The sequence below is a fragment of the Scatophagus argus genome, chromosome 14 (assembly GCF_020382885.2).
Source record: "Scatophagus argus isolate fScaArg1 chromosome 14, fScaArg1.pri, whole genome shotgun sequence".
NCBI lineage: Eukaryota > Metazoa > Chordata > Actinopteri > Scatophagidae > Scatophagus > Scatophagus argus.
Genome location: NC_058506.1, coordinates 21,585,957 through 21,604,478, shown reverse-complemented (window position 1 = coordinate 21,604,478; position 18,522 = coordinate 21,585,957). Strand labels below are relative to the sequence as shown.

General features: G+C 44.6%; 1 protein-coding gene across 4 annotated transcripts in view; it reads right to left on the bottom strand.

The window, feature by feature from the left end:
* Positions 1 to 18,522, bottom strand: part of zbtb16a (zinc finger and BTB domain containing 16a) — a 132,621-nt gene that overhangs the window by 69,646 nt on the left and 44,453 nt on the right. For all 4 annotated transcript variants that reach the window (XM_046410040.1, XM_046410043.1, XM_046410042.1 and 1 more), the window contains exon 3: positions 13,876 to 13,973. In XM_046410040.1, the coding sequence (XP_046265996.1) occupies positions 13,876 to 13,973 (98 nt within the window). The remainder of the gene's footprint in view (positions 1 to 13,875; positions 13,974 to 18,522) is intronic.

Sequence of the window (18,522 nt, the reverse complement as noted above, 5' to 3'; positions counted from 1 at the left end):
GCTTTTCCCTCTGACCGGCCATATTAGTATTCCGTGGCCACTTGCTTGTTTTCAGCAGTTATAACACAATATCCATGCTTTGCTTTTATGTCGCACCTCCCAGTGGAATTAGTAGCATAAAAGCAATCCTTGTGTGTCCTGGCTACTTCCAGATGGCTTTGGGAGTGCTTTTATCTTCTCCCTCTGCCTCGCTCGCTCTGTCTCCTTTCACTTTCTCTTGCTTTCTTTCTTCCCCCCACATGAAAGTGCCGTCGGCAGATCTTTGCTTAGCCGGGCTCATTCTCTCTTCATCCGAAAATATAAAAGTTTCAAAGAGCATTTCATGAGGGAGCTCTTCCATAAATGGGATTCATAGCTTTCTAATCTGCGCTGCGAAATTGATCTAAAAAGTTTCCCAGAGCTATTGGCCAACTTACATAATGCAATAAAAGGTCGTGCCTGAGAGAATATTTACTTTTATTAACATTTGTGTCACAAACATTCCCCCATCTCTGTTTTCCCAGTTGGGACTGAAACAGACTCTAGATCCCTTGCAAAAAAAAAAGAAAAACAAAAAAATTTACAAACACATTTTTAGTATGCAAAAGCCAAGTTGCTACAAACTGTCAAAAGAATGAGTGCAAGCGCTGAGCTTCATTAAATAATATAAGAGTAAGATAAAGTAATAAAAGCAGGGTTTGAGAGCGATGCTGTCTGGTCGGGGCAAAGAAAATGACATATGTATTCAACAATGATTCATTTATCTGACTGTCACATGGTGCGGTTAACATACATAAAAATCAATTGTCTGGGCATTTATTCCACATGGGACTACAAGTGACTGAGTGCAGCCCTGATTCGAGGCTCTGCACGAGCAGGCCAATAATCTAACAAAAGAACAACACAACGGGCCACGTTAACCGAGATGTGTGTGCCTGTCTACACGCGGGTAAAACCTTCCTAATTACACACACTGTCATGACATAATGAAAGAGCTGTCAAAACTGAATGGCTGACTTCCATTTCTGCCAGTGTCAGTGCATACCAGGGGCTCATTACAGAAACTGCGACAAGTTGTAGTGAAAATCCAATAGCCTGCGCGAACGTGTGACATGCTGTTATATCATTAACAGAACAATGTTTTACTGTTGGGCATAATGCAGCAGAAATCTGAGGCATTTCTGACACGGGAACAGCGGTTTGACTCGGTCACACGCTGCCTGTCTGGCAGAATGAGGCTCCCTTCACTTCCAGGTGCGACTCGCTGTCCAGCTCGCGAGTAGATGATGATGATGATGATGATGATGGTGAGCTCTGATATGATGGGACAGTAAGTGTTAGGCAGGCTGACAGCTACAGGGCTTCACAGCAGACCGGACAGTTTACAAGACACGCCACGTTCGGACCGACAGCACACATTTCACGCTTGGATATTAGCACACATGGGAAGAGGTCTGAGGCAGTCGCTGACACAGTCTTACAACGCTGTACCGTGTTCACACAGCGGCCATTTTCCACTGACGTCACGTGTAAACGCAGGTAATCTGACAAATCATAATCGTTTCACTGCTTCGCCGCTACGTTGTTGTAGCGTGAAATATTCAATAAATTCAGTATCCAGTCGATCAGGAGGAAACAAAAGGTTTATACAACTTGGAGCACAGCAGTTTGACATCCCGGCCTGAGCGTGACGTCAGCGGAAAATGGCCGCTGCGCCAACACGGTTCATCAGAGGAGACAGACTGGTTGTTTCTTTGGTGGCCTGTTCAGTTATCACTACTGAGGCAGTGTGAGTGTATTTGTTGCTTTCGCTAGCCTAAACATTAAAGGAAAAAAGCAATATAAATGACTCAATGTACAACTATTAAGGACAAAGGTCCAACCCCAACAGGTGCGAAACAAAACAAACAGGTGAGATGTTCAATATGTGAGTCATACCTGTTTGACCAGAACACGTCTGATCTGGGAAAACTGAAAACACCTTGGGGCCTGAACCAAAGCCTGGACTCCACTCTTTCATTTTCTGTCACATTATTGCTCATTTGCAATCCTTTGTCCTTCATCACTTGAAACTATTTGGACACTGAGTCCTGTGGAATTAGATGCGACTGTAGACTTTGTGTGTGTGACAAACGCTGTCGTGGTTACGGTGTCAGAAATGTGCCGATTGGGTCATTACGGTCCTTCAACACACACAAACACGGCATGGAGAGCAGCTCAGTGTTGTTCTGTGAGCTGTCCTGGATACATGTCGCACCGCTTAGTTTCTGCACTGCGTGCGTGTGTGTGTGTGTGTCTGTAGGTTTTACAGTCAAGCTCAATACACGCACGCCCGTGCACACACTCGCACACACTCGCACAAAGCAACACAAATCCATACTAGCCACAGGCTCCTCTCCAATCTATTTTCTGCTCAGCTGGTTTTAAATGAAGTTATTATGACTCATTAAAATGCCCACAAGCTTGTGGAAGTCGGCCAATTACGATTTAAATTTAGCCTCCTGCTCTCACAACCTTATCTCCCCCCGTGCTACCCAGCACTCATCACTGCTTTTTTCTTTTTTCTTTTTTTGTTGCTTTGTTTTGGGAGGGGGTGTTTGTAGCGCATTCAGAAACCAGTTAACGACCCCCCCCCTCCCCAAACCCCCTACACACACATCTGTACATGCATTGCTAAGATCTGTGTGAAAATCTTCACAAAAATAATAACTACACATCAAAGGGAAACATACAAAAGCAAGATGAAAATTTAAACAGGACTCGTATCAACATGGACACACACAACAGCACCCTCCTCCACATGTGGCAGACACCACTAATTGCTATACAGGACTGCACAAATGGACCTTGCCAGTACCGCACATATACACTCTCACATACGCACTTTCAAGTCTTTACATAACAATTTTCCTCGGTAAACTTTGGTTTCCTTTTTAAAAAGCTCAACCACACGAGTCAGTATTTGCAAATACGTTTGCCTGTTATGCACTTCTCATTTTGGCGCGCATTAAAGGCCAGCTGGGTTTGTCACATGTCACACCAGGTGTCTGGAAGTTGCACAGAGAAGTTCGCCTACTTCCCTGCACAAACAGGCGTGTGTCTGCATCGCTCTGTGCAGGGGTTTCTGTTTCCCTGCTTAACTTGGTGAATGCCTTAAAACCAAGACTTATTGTGTCCAGATAAGAGCCACGGGGCACTCACAATCAGCTCTGCCCTTCTGTCATCTGGACGCCCCGAGACAGTCTGAAGCACCCTTTACCTAAAAAAAGATACTCCCAGAATACCTGGAGACAGGAGCAAGCAATTCCACCTGATCCTACTTTAGCCCCCTTGAGCAATGTTCCCTATTCATCCAGTAAGAGCCGCCGAAAACAAACACACGCACGACCTAATTTAACATCACACTCCGGAGCAAACAAATGTCTGCAGCCTGTGCATCATCTTCCTCCTTTCAAGTTAATGGTGAGCCGTCTGTGTGTGTGTGTGTGTGCGTGGCTTACAGCGTGCTTGTGTGTAAATGAGAGAGTGTGCGTGCTCGAGTCGTGCACACACATGTGTTTGCGAGCGTGTGCGTTCTACAGTATCATTCGAATTTCCAGGAGAGCAAATTAATTGGCAGCCTTTTGCAATAATTGACTTTTACCACACGCACACTCATGCACAAAACACATGCATCTGGCACACACGGCGAGCACTCTCATCTCTCTCTCCCAGACACACACACACACACACACACACACATGCTGCTCGCTGACAACAAAGCTGCTGGGAGGAGGGAGGGATGATGAAGCGAATCCAAAATTCAATCGACTGTGTTCTTGTTTTGAGCAGAAGGCACAAAGTGTACTGTACTGTGAGAGGCCATAAAACTCTCACTCTCCACCAAAAGAGAGAGAAAAAACAGCCTTCAGTAGACACACAGACGTTTCAGCAATCACCCTCCATCAAAACACTTTGTCTCGCATACAAAAATAAGACTTGGCATCAGAGCGGAATACCAAATCAGGCCCATTAAGGGAGCACAGGGGCACTCGCTACTTAGCAACCAAAAGGATTTAAAGCTGCAATATCCCTGTAATAAAAGGAATAAGATCAAGTCCTCCTGTTTTTTTCTCCTTGTCTGAAAATAGAGAGGGCTGAAAAGTCAACTTTGAGCCTCCCTGTCTAACTTTTTGATTGACAGGCTTTAGGAGTAACCAACACCACAGGAAAAGGACTGCAGTAATTTGATTACCTTCTAATCTGCTGAAGCTGATTGTTTGACAAAAGCTGATTACTTCTGAAATGATTTCATTAGTGGTATTTATGCTTGAGGGAGGATTCATCTTTTTCACATCGTCATGCTTGCACGCATTGTTCTAAATTTTCTGTTGATGGGCGCTGATGTATTTCTTTGTGGTGCTGTGGATTTTGACCACTGAAGCAAGTGGATTTGCTCACGACAGCCGCACAGGATTAACTCGTGTGTGCTGTTTCTCCACTGACTGCATCAATACTTTACTTACATTTCTCTTTGTTTTCCATCAGTTTTGTCTTTTGCTTTGATGTATTCTCTTGTAAAATGGTATGTCATTGCATATCTAACATGTTAGACTAATAAGTAAGATAAGTTAATATACCGTAAAAGCGCGAACTCACCAACATGCAGTTGAATACTCTGGACCTTAATAAAAATTCACCATAGATAATTTGATTTACATACTTATTTAAGTATGAGGTGTTCATGTTCTAGCTAGTCACACTGTAGCATCAGTAAATGATTCTGAGGCCTGAGACAAACCGGATCATTGTCGGAAACGCTGGCGGCCTCTAACAATCTGAAATCTACATATTTTAGGAAACAACGGATCGCAGAAGAGGAAGAGGCCCCGTCCTTCCTGTGCAGAATTTGTCTGGTGCTATCAGATGGCGGACGGAGAGAAAAAAGGAAGATGGCAACATGGTTTCAGGGAAAATGTGACAGGGAGCGATGGGGTTCGTGGTGATACACCTGAAATGAGGGAACAAATGGGCTGGTAAGGTGTCACTAACTATAAACTCTTGGCATTGGAATCACCTGTAAATATATTGAAAGGAACAAACATATTCAGACTTTTTCTATTATTAGCTTCATGGAGCTAAAAATAAAAATAATAACTGTCCCGAGGCCCTGAGAAACAGGTTCAGCCTCTACGGAGCCTGTGAGCCCATTAGAATTATTATTTTTATTATTATTCTTATTGTTTGCATTGGGTATCAGTATCGTTTTATCATATCGTTTTGGTGCTAGCTTATGTAACTCAGTGCAATCCCGTGTAGAGGGTTTCTGCAAAACTGAAATGTGTTCCTGGAGTCGAACTGCAGGAACTGGAGGCCATCCTCAGCTAAACAAACGCTTCACATACTTCAACACTTGTAAATTCACTTGCTAAAGTATGAGTCGCAATACTCTGCCATGACATGCTACAATACATATTATTAGAGAGAGATGCACCCTGATCGTAAGTGACACATCACGCCTTAGCGGGGCAGGTTACAGTTAATATCCTCCAGCCTCTTCCAGGAAGGCAGCTGCAGGTGTCAGGCAGAAGCTCGCCCAGAAAAATGACATTTAAGGCAACTGGCCATCTCGTGTTAGTGTTCTTCCAGACACCGAGCTGTCAACCTGGTCAGCCAGAGCCTCTATCACCCAGAGGATCATCGCTCACATACTGTTCGGGCCTGGCTATTTTTGTGTTTTATTTCTTTAAAAACACAGCTTCTTCCAAGAAGCCCACGGCACAGGTACACTGAGTTCTGGATAAGGAGCGCAGCTGCTGAGAGCGACACGTTTCCAATGAAGTCACATTTGCAGAGGACGGAGGCCTAACAAGTCCCTCCGCCCATAACCCCCCCAGTCTCGGGCAGGGAAATAAAAATATCAGTCTGACAGCGACGGCTGATGCTACAGTATTATAAGTCGACCGCTGTGCTGTGTCACCTCTCGCTTGTCTGTCCCCCGTGTGCCCTCCCTCTCATGTAATACAACCCAGTTGAGATCTGTCCAGCTACATAATCCCAGTGTGTGTTTGGAACAGTAAATGAACAGGCCAGGAGCAGTATTACAAGACGGGCGGGGGTGTGTGTGTGTGTGTGTGTGTGTGTGGGGGGGGGCCTTTAAGTTACAGAGAGGGAGTAATGTTATGCTACTAAAGCATGAGCTACTGCTGTTTATCCGCTCAGTCTGTCACCCTGTGTTAACACACCCAGGGAAACAGCAATGATATGTATGTGTATGTGTGTGTGTGTGTGTGTGTGTGTGTGTGTGTGTGTGTGTGTGTGTGTGTGTGTGTGTGCGTGCAGCACAGAAAATCAGCTGTGGTAAAAAGAAAAAAAAGAAAAAAGAATGTAAAAAAAAATGTACATGCAAACTGCTTAACACTTTGGACCTTTTTTGTCTGAACTACTTTTTTTCCTACTACTTGCTTTTAATAGCACTTTCCCCCTGCCACTCCTCCCTCCCATGAGTCTCCTGGCTCTCTTCTCACTCATGCATACACACACACACACACACACACACACACACACATTTAGGAATTTGTGGCCTGGAAGGCAGTCAAGTTTCATTAATTTCTGGGTTTGGGTACAGTACAGTGTGTTCCTGGACTCACATCTGCGAGCGATCATAAATGCTGGAATGCTGGCAGAACATCCAGACCTGCCGGCACAAATATGTCGTCATCACTGTGAGGGAAGAACCGGCACGACGCCAAAACAGCCGACCAGCCGACAGCCAAACAGCCAAACAAACGCCACGGAGATAGAAACCCAGACAAAGAGCAGTGGGAAAGCTGACAACCTCGCAGCGTTCATATCCAGATTCTTTGCATTTTTCCTCATCTAAATGCTCTGGACATTTACGTGGGTATTTCACTCCCACACTGATCGGGATCAGATTGGAACAAAGCTTTTAATTTTAGGGAGCCAAAATGAACATCTGGTGAGGGACAGCAGGAAGACTGGGCTTTTGGCTGGCTCTGGTGCATTCACAATAAGAGTTATTTAATGTGTGCTGTCCAGGTCAAATAATCTACAGAACAAAACAAAAACAATCACTCCGGTGCAGCCATATTTTAGACAGTATTTCTGTGTAGGCAGCACATCCCCCCCCCCTTTCACTCAGGTCTCTGGTAGTAAGAGTGGGACAGGACTCTTGTTATCGCAGAGTCCTCTTTAACACCATGAAATGTTTTATTTCAGCACACGGCGGCTTGGAGTGACTCTCCCAGCTTTTCTTTTTTAGCACACAAACCCAAAGAGATCCACCAAAAGGGAACATAATGCTACCAACTGAGGTGTCGTAAAAGATAAACTCAGGCTGGGCAGAAACGCTATTATAAACTGCAAACCTCAATCTGGAAATACTACACTGTACCGGCTGACTAATGCACAAACCAAACACAGGCATACCAAACTGATGAAGCCGGTGTGACACACCAGCTCACAGTGCGAGCATATGACCCCAAATGCCGGGAGATTATCAGGTTAAGTCGTGTTTCCATCAATAATGTAGAGAGACTCGCGGATAATACGTGTTTGTGGGTAAACTCGGATCCAGTATGAACGGCAGTCGTGTCTGAAACAGTTTAATCACCATTAGGATCAATACTTTGTGTCAATTTCAGTTTGTAGTCTTGTCCTGATTGTGGGATGAGGAGCAGCACGGCACTCCTGTCGGGAAACCACATCTGCCTCCAGATGCCTCCCTGGTACACGACGAGAGGGTTTAAAAAGGACGCGTGGATCTGCAGCCGCTGACAAAACAGTCACTGTTAAACTCTGATAAAATGATTAAGTGTTCTTGCTATTGGCAATTACAGTTTGTTTAAAAAGTAGGCTCAACATGTGTGCCAATAACACATGGATGACTTTTTTTTTTAACCACATTTTAACCCTTTGCTCAGTTAAAGATGTCATCCAGGCATGTTTATTCAAAATACTAGATTCTGACTAATAATGTGCTTCTGCTGTGGTTTCTACACACAGAGAAGGTCTAGTTTCGCGTTAAATTCCTGTCTTCAAATGACTGTATGATGGAGCAAATACGAGTCATCACGGGAGGCGTCTCGTACTGGAGAGAAAAGCCCAGTCTCACTTTGTGTTTGTGTTTGTGCCCTGGAGGCTTCAAGCTTCCTTATCACACTTACATAAGCTGAATACAAATATGAAGCTAAAACTGAATAAATAAGGAACCAACAAAGATTAAACTTACTGCGTCTTCTGACATGAAACAGAGAATATCCAAAGTGTTTTTACTTTGTTGCCAAAATTTGGTACCTGACACTTTGTGAATAAAGACAAGTGGATGGTGTAGCCCGCCATGCTGCGGCGACACGTTACGCAGACCGTACCTCCATTCTTATATCATCACATTGTGCCTTTGAGCAAGACACTTGGCCTGTGACTGCTGCTTAAATAAAGTTGGATCTGTTTTAATGTGCCTCGGGTCTCACTCAACGCACGCACGCACCTCGGCTAATCCAGGAACTCTTTACTATGTAAACATACTGTAAATGGAGGATTAAGACTCTTAAGCCATAAAGGCAGTGAGATGAAGAGTTGGTGCTGACAGAGATGGCGACGCGGCTGTTCAAGAACAACTTTATTGGTAATCTTATTATGCTGCATCGGCTCGCTCAGAAAACAAACTGTGAATCACAACAGTCTGGTCTGGTCTTGTCTGATGAGCGCCAACACACACACACACACTCAGCCGCATACACACATGCCCACACACACACACACACTCTCTCTCTCTCACACACACACACACACACACTCTCTCTCTCACACACACACACTTTTGGTTAGATTTGAAGACAGATTACTTCTGATACGGTGGGTAAAATGCAGTTTGATTCATGTGTACTTTTGGCAGATGTACTGAAACTGCTGGTACAGCTAGTTTACTTTGAGAAGTACAAACACTGAGGGGGAAAATGATCTACTTTGGTCTGAGAAAGACAAAGCTGAGATGATTTTGCTCAGGTGCTACAAACACTGAGGAGGTTAAAACCTCCGTGAAATACAGTAAGTGGAAACTGAGCGACTAAAGACAAACTGTTGTTATCAGAACTCTGACTACATCGAAACAGTCTAAAACTGGACAAACTGGGGTTAAAATTAGGGACCACTGGATCAAAAGGTATGCAAGTTTAAGAATCTGACCAGACACACAACACAAACTTTAGATATTAAACTAGTTTTTAATGCTGTTTGCTTTGAACAAGCCGGTCGCCAGAATAAAAGCAAACCACCAATATGTGTGTGTGTCCTTATGTTTCAGTCTTCACTTTTATGGTGTGGCAACGCTGTGCTTAAGATCTGGTTAGGTTTAGGCACAAACGCCACTTGGTTAGGGTTAGGAAAAAGATTTGGCTTAAGATGTGCAGTTTGTCACCACACACACGGCAGGAAAACGTCCCAATGTCTCATTAAAAATACTCGGGTTTGTTAGCTGAGGCGGTCTCAAACGGTGGTCTCTCGCTCGGCAGCCATCTCAGCCAGGTGTCAAGGCTTCGGTGTCACACCAAAACCGTCACCACCTCCTCCTCCTCCTCACAATGCCAGCATTTTATTGTGGCGGGCCGGACTGGCGACGAACGAGTTTCGGTCAGCACATGGAGGTGAAGCATCCCGTTTTGATTTAATTCAGAATTACTATAATCATTCTGGTGTTTCACTGTGGTTTAACTGCTGTTTCAGGCCTGGAATCAAACACAATTTTAGGCGAAACAGAATATTCAGATTTTCAGGGGACATTCTTTTTTACATGAAACTGGTCAGAGTTTCTAAAATAACGACATTATAGTCAATCTGCAGTGTTAAAACGCTGCCATCACTTTTTAAAAAAGGACCTGGGACCTCAAACTACACCCAAAAGGGGCTGAGTCACGGCTCTCCGCCCTGCTTGAACCCCCATCTGCAGGGCTTTGCTGTCAAACACCAAACGTCAGGCGGAGATTAAAAAAACCCAACGTGGAGAGACGACGGAGACAGAGCGAGACGAGAGGGGAAAAACAAATAGCTGGCACAAGGTAGACTGTACATACTGTACCCTCAGAGGTGGCAGCCAGCCCAGACTGGCGAGCCGCCAAGTCCTCCGTACAACAAGCACAGAGAGACAGACAGACAGACAGACAGAGAGGAGAGCGGAGGGGAGGGGGAGGAAGAGGAGGAGGAGGAGGAGGCAGCAGCAACAGCGACGTCTGAAACGCTCCACATCCACGACACGCTGCGCATATCAAAAAGCCTCTCCAGTCTCTCGCCTCATCTCCCCAATATTCTGCCTTTTCTGAAGCGAGCTGAAGGATGATGGCAGCGGCAGTGGAGGAGGAGGAGGAGGAGGAGGAAGGGTGGAGGGGCTGAGGTTGAGGGTTCTGGGACTCGGTGAAGTGTCATCATTACAGAGAGACGCGATAAAAATCGAGACGCGGCGTCAGACCGAGAAAAAAACCTTGAAAGTCAAACGGTGGAGGTGGAGGAGAGAAGAAAGACAACAAAAACTATGAAAGAAGCTTCGCCTCGGCGCCGTCTCTTCCCTAACCGTCGCTCGTCTCCACACAAGCGCTTGTCTTGCCTTTGACGCCAGACCAAAGCGGCTATGAATCAACACTGATGTGTGTAACAGTGCAGGTTGATGTCGTGCGTCAACACAGCCCGCTCGGAAAGAGAAGAAAAAAATAAAATAAAAAAAAAAAGCACGAAAGAAAAAAATAAAAAAGTTTGTGCACTTGCTGCCACTGTTGCTAAAAATACACTGCCCACATCTTCCGCTCGCTGCCTCTCAAGGTGGAGTGTGTGGTTCTTCCTCGAGTTCTCAGTGTTCCTTTTTCCATTTGCTCTCCCGTCACCTTGTGTCAGTGGAGAAACTGTGAGTTATTATTAACCTGTTGATATCACAGCAGGCCTTCAGATGCTCAGCGGAAGACAGCGTTCATGTTCTGACGTTCATCCAAATCACCTCCACGCATTTCATTTCCACAGTAGTGCTCCTCACTTCACCAAAACAGCGTGGAGATCTGCCTAACCTCTACGAGAAACCGAACCTGAGCCTCCCTCACATCGAACATGATTTAAACGGATTGCTGCAACCAAGTGATAAATGACACCGTACGAACCTTAACATTTCTCCTGAAAGCTCTTAGTCCTGTGCCATTATTTGTCACTTTAATGAGCGCAGTGACTACAAACTCGTGGGTGATTAAAATATTACACTTGTAACGGTGCCTACGCAGAGAAAAACATACAATAAAATAAAATAAATAAAGATATGTCAGAACATTGAGTCTGCATACACCAGATTTTCAGATAATAGCAGCAGAAGGTGAAAGAAGGAGGCCTCTTCAAGCCTCATTTCCACTCATCTCCCAAGTGTTTGTTAAATGCTACCACTATTATATTTCTAATGTCGCCAGGACGCCACTATTACACGTCTCCAATAATCCCAGCACAGCTTTTGCTGCATTCATCATCATCCCGACTGCTACAACACGAGCCCCTGAGTTCATCGGAGAGGCCCGGCGGTGAGCGGTCAGCTCCGGCACCGAGCGTGACTTCGCCTTTCCGTGGATGTGACGTGGACTCGTGGCAGCGGCCGAGCGTGCAGAGAGCTGCACGCACACGCTTTGGGAAAAGGCCAACGCGCATCGGAGCACACGTTGACCTCGACTCACCCTCAGCTTCCGCTCTGTGGCCTCATGCTCACAATATGAAAGTACACAACACAGGAGCCAGAACAGAAGCTTTAGGGGTTGTTACGTGCATACAATCACCAAACCGTTCAGCATCCGATACGTCTGTGAGACAACAGCTCCCGTCTGTGTGTCTGCTTTGACAAGTGAGTGAGAAGAGGAGGCGTGTGTGTGTGTGTGTGTGTGTGTGTGTGTGTGCAGCAGGGACTGCAAAAGAAATGGGGTGTAATTTTAAAATAAACAGTGAATATTTCCTCAGAGCAACTTTTGTTTTTGACATGCTGAGTTGTGTATTGAGCCAACTGGCACAGCGTGAGTTTGTCATTCATCTTTGTCACAACATAACCAGAATGTCAGCATCCGTCTCAGCCATTGTTTAAGATCTGCTGAGATATGAGCAAACAAATGATCCTGGCAATTATCAGCTTCTGCCTATTGACAGTGTGGGCGTGTGTGTGTGTGTGTGTGTGTGTGTGTGTGTGGAGGGGGTGTCCCCACCATCAACAACAATGCCAAGTGGAGAATTCAGACCACTTACTGTTTCCCATTGGAAAACATGCAGAGCACCAAACAGAGGGTTCAGTTTCTGAGCCAGCATCATCGTGGATTTGGGTTTTCATATGTGTGTGTGTGTGTGTGTGTGTGTGTGTGTGTGTGTGTGGAAGGGGGTTCCCTCAGAGGTCCCATGGCTTTTACAGTGTCTCAATAAACCATCTGCACTTAGAGCCTTAGGACTGAGGAGCTCTTTGCTGCCTATAAAAGAAGGCCCATGTCATTAAAGCAGTGCAGCTCTGAGCAGGCTCACAGCACTGGGACTGCTGGGCTGTGTGTGTGTGTGTGTGTGTGTGTGCAGTTTGGGGGTGTGTGTAGTAGTGTCAGACTGGACCAATCAATGTGTCCTGTGTTCTGGCTTCGACTGCCTTTCAGACCTCTAATGTCACCGAGGTGTAGGATGACAGGATGATGATGTGCAGGCACCACTTTGGTTAAGTTTCCCAGAACTGCTCAGCTTTACTGGGCTGAGGGGTTATTTAATCCACAAATCACTGAAACTGGGTTATGCTCCACATTCACATATTCAAAACTAGTGTATTTATAGTGTGATAAAGCAAGGCGAGTTATCCTTCTGTTCAGCTCTCAGGCTCAGGAGGCACAAGCTTCACAGTTGACATCTAATCTGTAAATAGACTTTGTTTTTAGGACTGACACGTTATGAAATGTATTCATAGTGATTTAATCACCTTCGATCTGTGAATGGCTGTTGCCTAAATTTGTGAGATACACAAGTAAAAGCTGAAGAAGTCCTTGCTTCAGGGCATAAGAGAATAAATCTGCAAGAAAAACGGACCAACTCTCCCTCTGAAGGACTGTGCCAGCGTTCGCTCATGTTCAGCACAGTTATTTGGAATCACATAACGCTACTCATTGAAATAAACTATCAAAATTAACTTTCAGGGACATAAAACTTGCTTATGTTCATGACCGTGGCTGCCATGCGGGGGGGGTGGGTTTACAGGAAATGTAAGTGAACAGTTAAATTAAAGAAAATCTCAATAAAACGTCAAAAAACGCCTTTGGGTGGGGTTGCACTGGAGAATTTGGACCCTGACCTCAGTGCTTTTCAAATCCTGGCAACAGTCCTGCTTGACTCAGACATTTATTCAAGAGAAGTTCAAGATGATATTTATTTTTGGCAAACTTTCAGCTGCATTGGAAGGCAATGCGGTTGTAAATGAACGGCAAAGTAGTTTATAAACTGCAGTAAAATGAATGGGGACTAATAAAAAACACAGAAAAATCTAAACATCTGCCGCATGCTGAGTGTCGTAAGGAAAAGTATTACGATTTGTAAGCAGAACCTTTGGAATGGCCCTTTAAGGAGCTTCTTGCTGACCTCTGACATTCATCAGGATTTTAATACAGATTTTAACAGAGTTTAAAGTTGTCACAGTTCACTAAATTCTGTTTCATATCTTTACTCCTTGACAGCAGTAAAACTTTACTGCTGAAATGTGACTGGATAGAACAGCTGAAACGAGCGCCCTGTTGATCAGAAAGTGCCATCATTCATTCCCTGGCATCAACAGCAGAGCCCGCAGTGAAAACGGGAGCTGCTGCTCGGCCAACAGAGATCATAATATGTGGTTGTGGTTGGGTTTTGGATTGAGTTTTGAGATTTCTTTACCTGAATGAGACAGCAAATGCATCCGTAGGCGGAGGCTGTCCAGGAAGCTCTTCCCACACAGCTCACAGGCGTAGGTCTTCATTCCACTGTGCATCTTCCTGTTGACGAAGACCAAGACACACATTTTACCGTCCGGGCTGCGCTAAACAATACAGTTTTGACCAGACAAGACGTTTGAGTCTCTAACAAAATGGCCTCTTTGCAGCTCATAACTAATAACTTTCAGCGCAACAAGCTTTTGCAATTTGAGTGTAAGTGTCACACTTCATCAATCATAACATCAGCACATAACAATAACCATCAGCGTAACAAGCCGACCAACTGCCACACATATTCTTCTGCAGGGAGCACCAGACCATGACATGGTGCTGTAAATCACAAGGTGCTATTCAAACGGAGGCATTATCAGGTCCCTGCATCTCAGCTGCTGCAGATGGATAAAGAGCTATAAAGGGAAAGGGAATGATTTATTCAGGCCTAACACATACGACAGCTACTTAGTGTTATGAACCATTTATGGGCCAGTTTTTGACTACTGCTCTCTAAACTATAGGGTGACGCGTAGCTTGAAGCAAAAATCTGATGTGCAATGAATTGTCTTTCCCCAAATAGACAGTCATTAGGCTGTAACATAGTTTAAGTGCACAAGGTCAGACGAGACTAAAGTTCAATATTTGATTATGTGGTAAAGGCCTTGAAGGTTAGGTAACTAAATAACAGCTGACAACAGAAAGTCTAACCTCATGTCTCTCTCTGTTACGAAATCCTCAAAGACCCCACGGCTCAGTACAAAGCATATTATTCTTGAGAGATATCTGAAAGTGCTCTGAAGCAATTAAGGTGACACGAATTGCCAAACAACTGCCACAGCGCCTTAAACCTCCTGAGAACTTCAAATGCCTCACCTTGAGTGAGGCACACAAAGGCACACACACTCATGATTGTAATGACTATTTGTCAAGCTGCTGCCGTTTCAAATTTGGCACATTTAATCTTCCAAAACTGTGGCTCTTTCACGCCGCGAGGCTCCAAAAACAAGTGTCACCTTTTTGAAAGTAATGGCACGATTGGGTTAAAACAAGATGGTGACGTGTGGTGAAAAACACCACACTCTTTAAGCTAACAACAAGGCTTTGCTTTAGCACGTTTCTACATTTGAATTAAAAGCGAAGCAGAAAAAAATACACGGCCAGATTTGCACACGACTACATGAGTACTGCATGAGTCTATACTCAGGTGAGCGTGTGCTTCTGGCAGACAAAACAAGGCTTTCTTGGGGAAACAATGCCCTTGATAAGAGATGTGCTCAACTTGGGCGAGATGACAGCCATCCATCTCAGTGTCTTTTAACAAAGCCGCAGAGGAGGAGGTGGTGCCACTCTCCCAAAACATGACTGATTGGTGTCAGATGTCGAATGCAAATTGATTTACAGCTCTCTTTTGTGAGTCGGGAGAGGTAGGGAGAGACAGAGTGAGGACGAGGCCGAGACAGACAGAGAGAGATTATAGCGTTTCGTACAGCAACGGCTGCTGATATTACTAAGCAAAGAAGTCTGGTATGACTTCAGTGACAATTAATTGCTGTAAGACATCCTCCAAACCTGACAGGAAGGGTGGTAAGAAAAAAAACCAAACAACAAAAAAAAAAAACGACAGAGATTAAAAAATAAAATGCAAATGGGTCGAAGAAGTCGTGACCGTTGTAGTGGTTAGAATTTGTGGAGAGAACCTGGAGACTAAAGGCAGAATGACAGCCCTTTGGCAAGCAGTGAGTAATTAAAAGGCCCTATAAATGCCAAATGGCCGCAAAAGGGGAAGAGGCACACTTGAAAAGCCAAGAAGGGAGACAAAGTGACACACTGATGAATGACACCGCAGAGAGAGGAAACAATCTTACACTGTTAGATTTCAATCTGTGACGGCACATTCAGCCCAGGAGTTATATCATTTGGTAATTCACTTTAATGAAAAACTTCCGCTCCATAATTTTCCCCACAATGCCTTTCCATATGACTTTGTGGTGCTCCATCAAAAGCAGGCATGCAGCCATAACAATACAGCATTAAAGAGTGGTGTGTGTGTGTGTGGTTATAAATATAGATGGACAAATCAATAGCAATTGCCTTAAAGCTGCATTGCATTCTGGTCTGTTGAGGCAACTGCAAGTGGACAAACTGCCATCTCTCCCACCACAAAGCTGGAATTCTTTGAATGACTGCTGCAAAATAGCATCACTAGAATAATGCCTTCACATTTAAACTCAGAGGGACCAAAGACTAAGATTCACCAAAGATGTTTGAGGCAGATTAAAATTATCTGAAACTTATTTGGTCTTCGACGAGTTTTCCGCATGAATGACACAAATTCACAAACAAAGAGCAGGCAGCCAGCAGACAAAGGAATGGAACAGATTTTCTCTTTTCCTTTAAGCGTCATAGGTGATGTACTCGCACACTCTCACTGTGATAAGGGGAAAACGCACGCAAGCGGTAAAGCGCAACACAACACAAACAGAGCACAAAGCTTTTCAATGGCCTTTTGTGTCCCTTCTCAATCTGACCATTGTGCCCCCCAGACAGAGCGCTGATAAGGTATGGATGGACTTATTAAGGCCACTAGAAGTGGAAGCAATGCCATGTATTTTCACCGTAAATGCAGCGTTGATGAGCAAAGGGTGTTGTGTACGTCCCCAGCCGAGAGTGTGTTAAATTTAACTGCAATGGCTGCCACTAGTCACAGAAACAGCACATTACTTGATGTTCAACACAACACTAACAGCACCCGTTCGAGTAATTCAGTCTCCGTTAACACCAAGGTTTAGGCCTTTCAGAAGGACGTCTCGCTGCAACACTAATGACAGCCCATCTTTTGGTATTTACAATACTTAAAAAAATGCATCTTTTTAATGAAAAATATCAAAAGACATATACCAAAAATAGCCAGAAATAATAATATCATTAGCTAACAGTAGCTGATGTACAAACTGTACTGCAGTGGGGGCAAAACCCAGACACCCCAAACGGCTCGGCTCTGCCCTGGCTTATGTTGAACATGTTTGGTTTCCAGATTCATGTCCGACTCTCGACGAATAGGCCAAGCATAATATTCCAATTTCTCCACTGGTGACAATGGCTAAAGGCTAATGCGGCTAACAGAGCTTATTCTCAGCCCAAAGTCAGGAGCTGTACCTGAATGGGTCACACTTGACCCTGTGGGGTCAGAACACAGCTGAGTGGGCTCACATTACGTTTCAATCGGCCAGATTTAAATGGCTGAGTAGATGCTTTTTTTCTTTTTGGTTCTTTCTTTCAGGAAATCACCCCCGCCTGTCACCTGAGACACTCTGAATCAGGTATGTTTAATTAGCGCTGTGGACACCAACGTCACCGTACGGAGACGAATGTTAGTCTCTGACTCGAGAGTAAGCGACGCTACGAGATACGGCAGAATAATATTCAACGTTAGACAACATCCAGCTTTTAAAGTACATTTCATCCACTCAGAAATGTTTTGTGTGCCTAAGCAGAGCTAATAATATTCTGTAATTCTGCCTCAACAATGCTTAATGATATGTAAAGAGAAACTAAAATATTTTGTCTCAGCTCAGTGATTTAGCTCGGATACACACACACACACACACACACACACACTCAAATCCCATCGTAACTGTCTGCTTTCATGTTGTGCTTCTGAAATAGACGACAAGGTGTGTGTGTGGTGGGTGGGAGCTCAGGGAGGGAGGGAGGGAGGGAGGGAGGGTGATTTGAAACAGACTGACTGTAGCCATTAAGGAAGTTCACATAAAACTCTCTCAGGCCATTTACTCAGTTAATAATCGACTTTGTCCAACAGTCACTTTTGACAACGGCAATAAATTTTAAATTTATGTCAACAAAACATATGCTGATCACCTCGCGCGGTGTGCTTCCTCGTAAAAACCTGCCCAACCAAGGGCTGTGTGAATGCGAGTGTGTGCGTTTGAAATGTGAGCCGATTACAGGCCTGGGTTATTGAGCCGTAACAGCTTGCCTCGTGTAATTCAGAACTTTTTTCCCCCCCATTTTGCCGCTGGACTTGGCTGGCCATATATCATAAGTAGCACAGCGTTTGGTGAAATAAAGACCCGAGCTTCCCACCTGCCTCTCTACTTGTAACATGAAGCTGTTTAGAAAGTGGGAAAATAAGGTGATCCACTGACACCACGCTGCAACAAATAGAATAACTAAAGACAAGGTCTACGGTCCTTTGATGGCTTTGAGTCTTCCAGATTTCCTATGATTGACAGAGGCAGTGGAGCTACTGCCAAACCTCATTAAATCAAACGTCTCCGTCTTAAAATCCTCTCACATCACCGTTTTACATCACCAAACTCTTTAACAAAAGAGAAAAGCCCAGCAGAGCCACGCTCCGTAACTTGCACTCATTTGTCATCGCTTGCCTAAAAATCCAGCAGCCTTGAGCGTCGTTCTCTAACCTCATCTATCCTTTCATCTTTTATTTTTCCATTTTTCCCTCCATCCTCCGTCCACGAAGGGAGCTATAAAACAACCTGAAATGATGTTCATAAATAAAAGCTTTGGAGGAAGAAGGAAAGTGGAAGGGAGGGGGTGAAGACGGAGAGAAGAAAACACTAAAAGATAAAGGGAG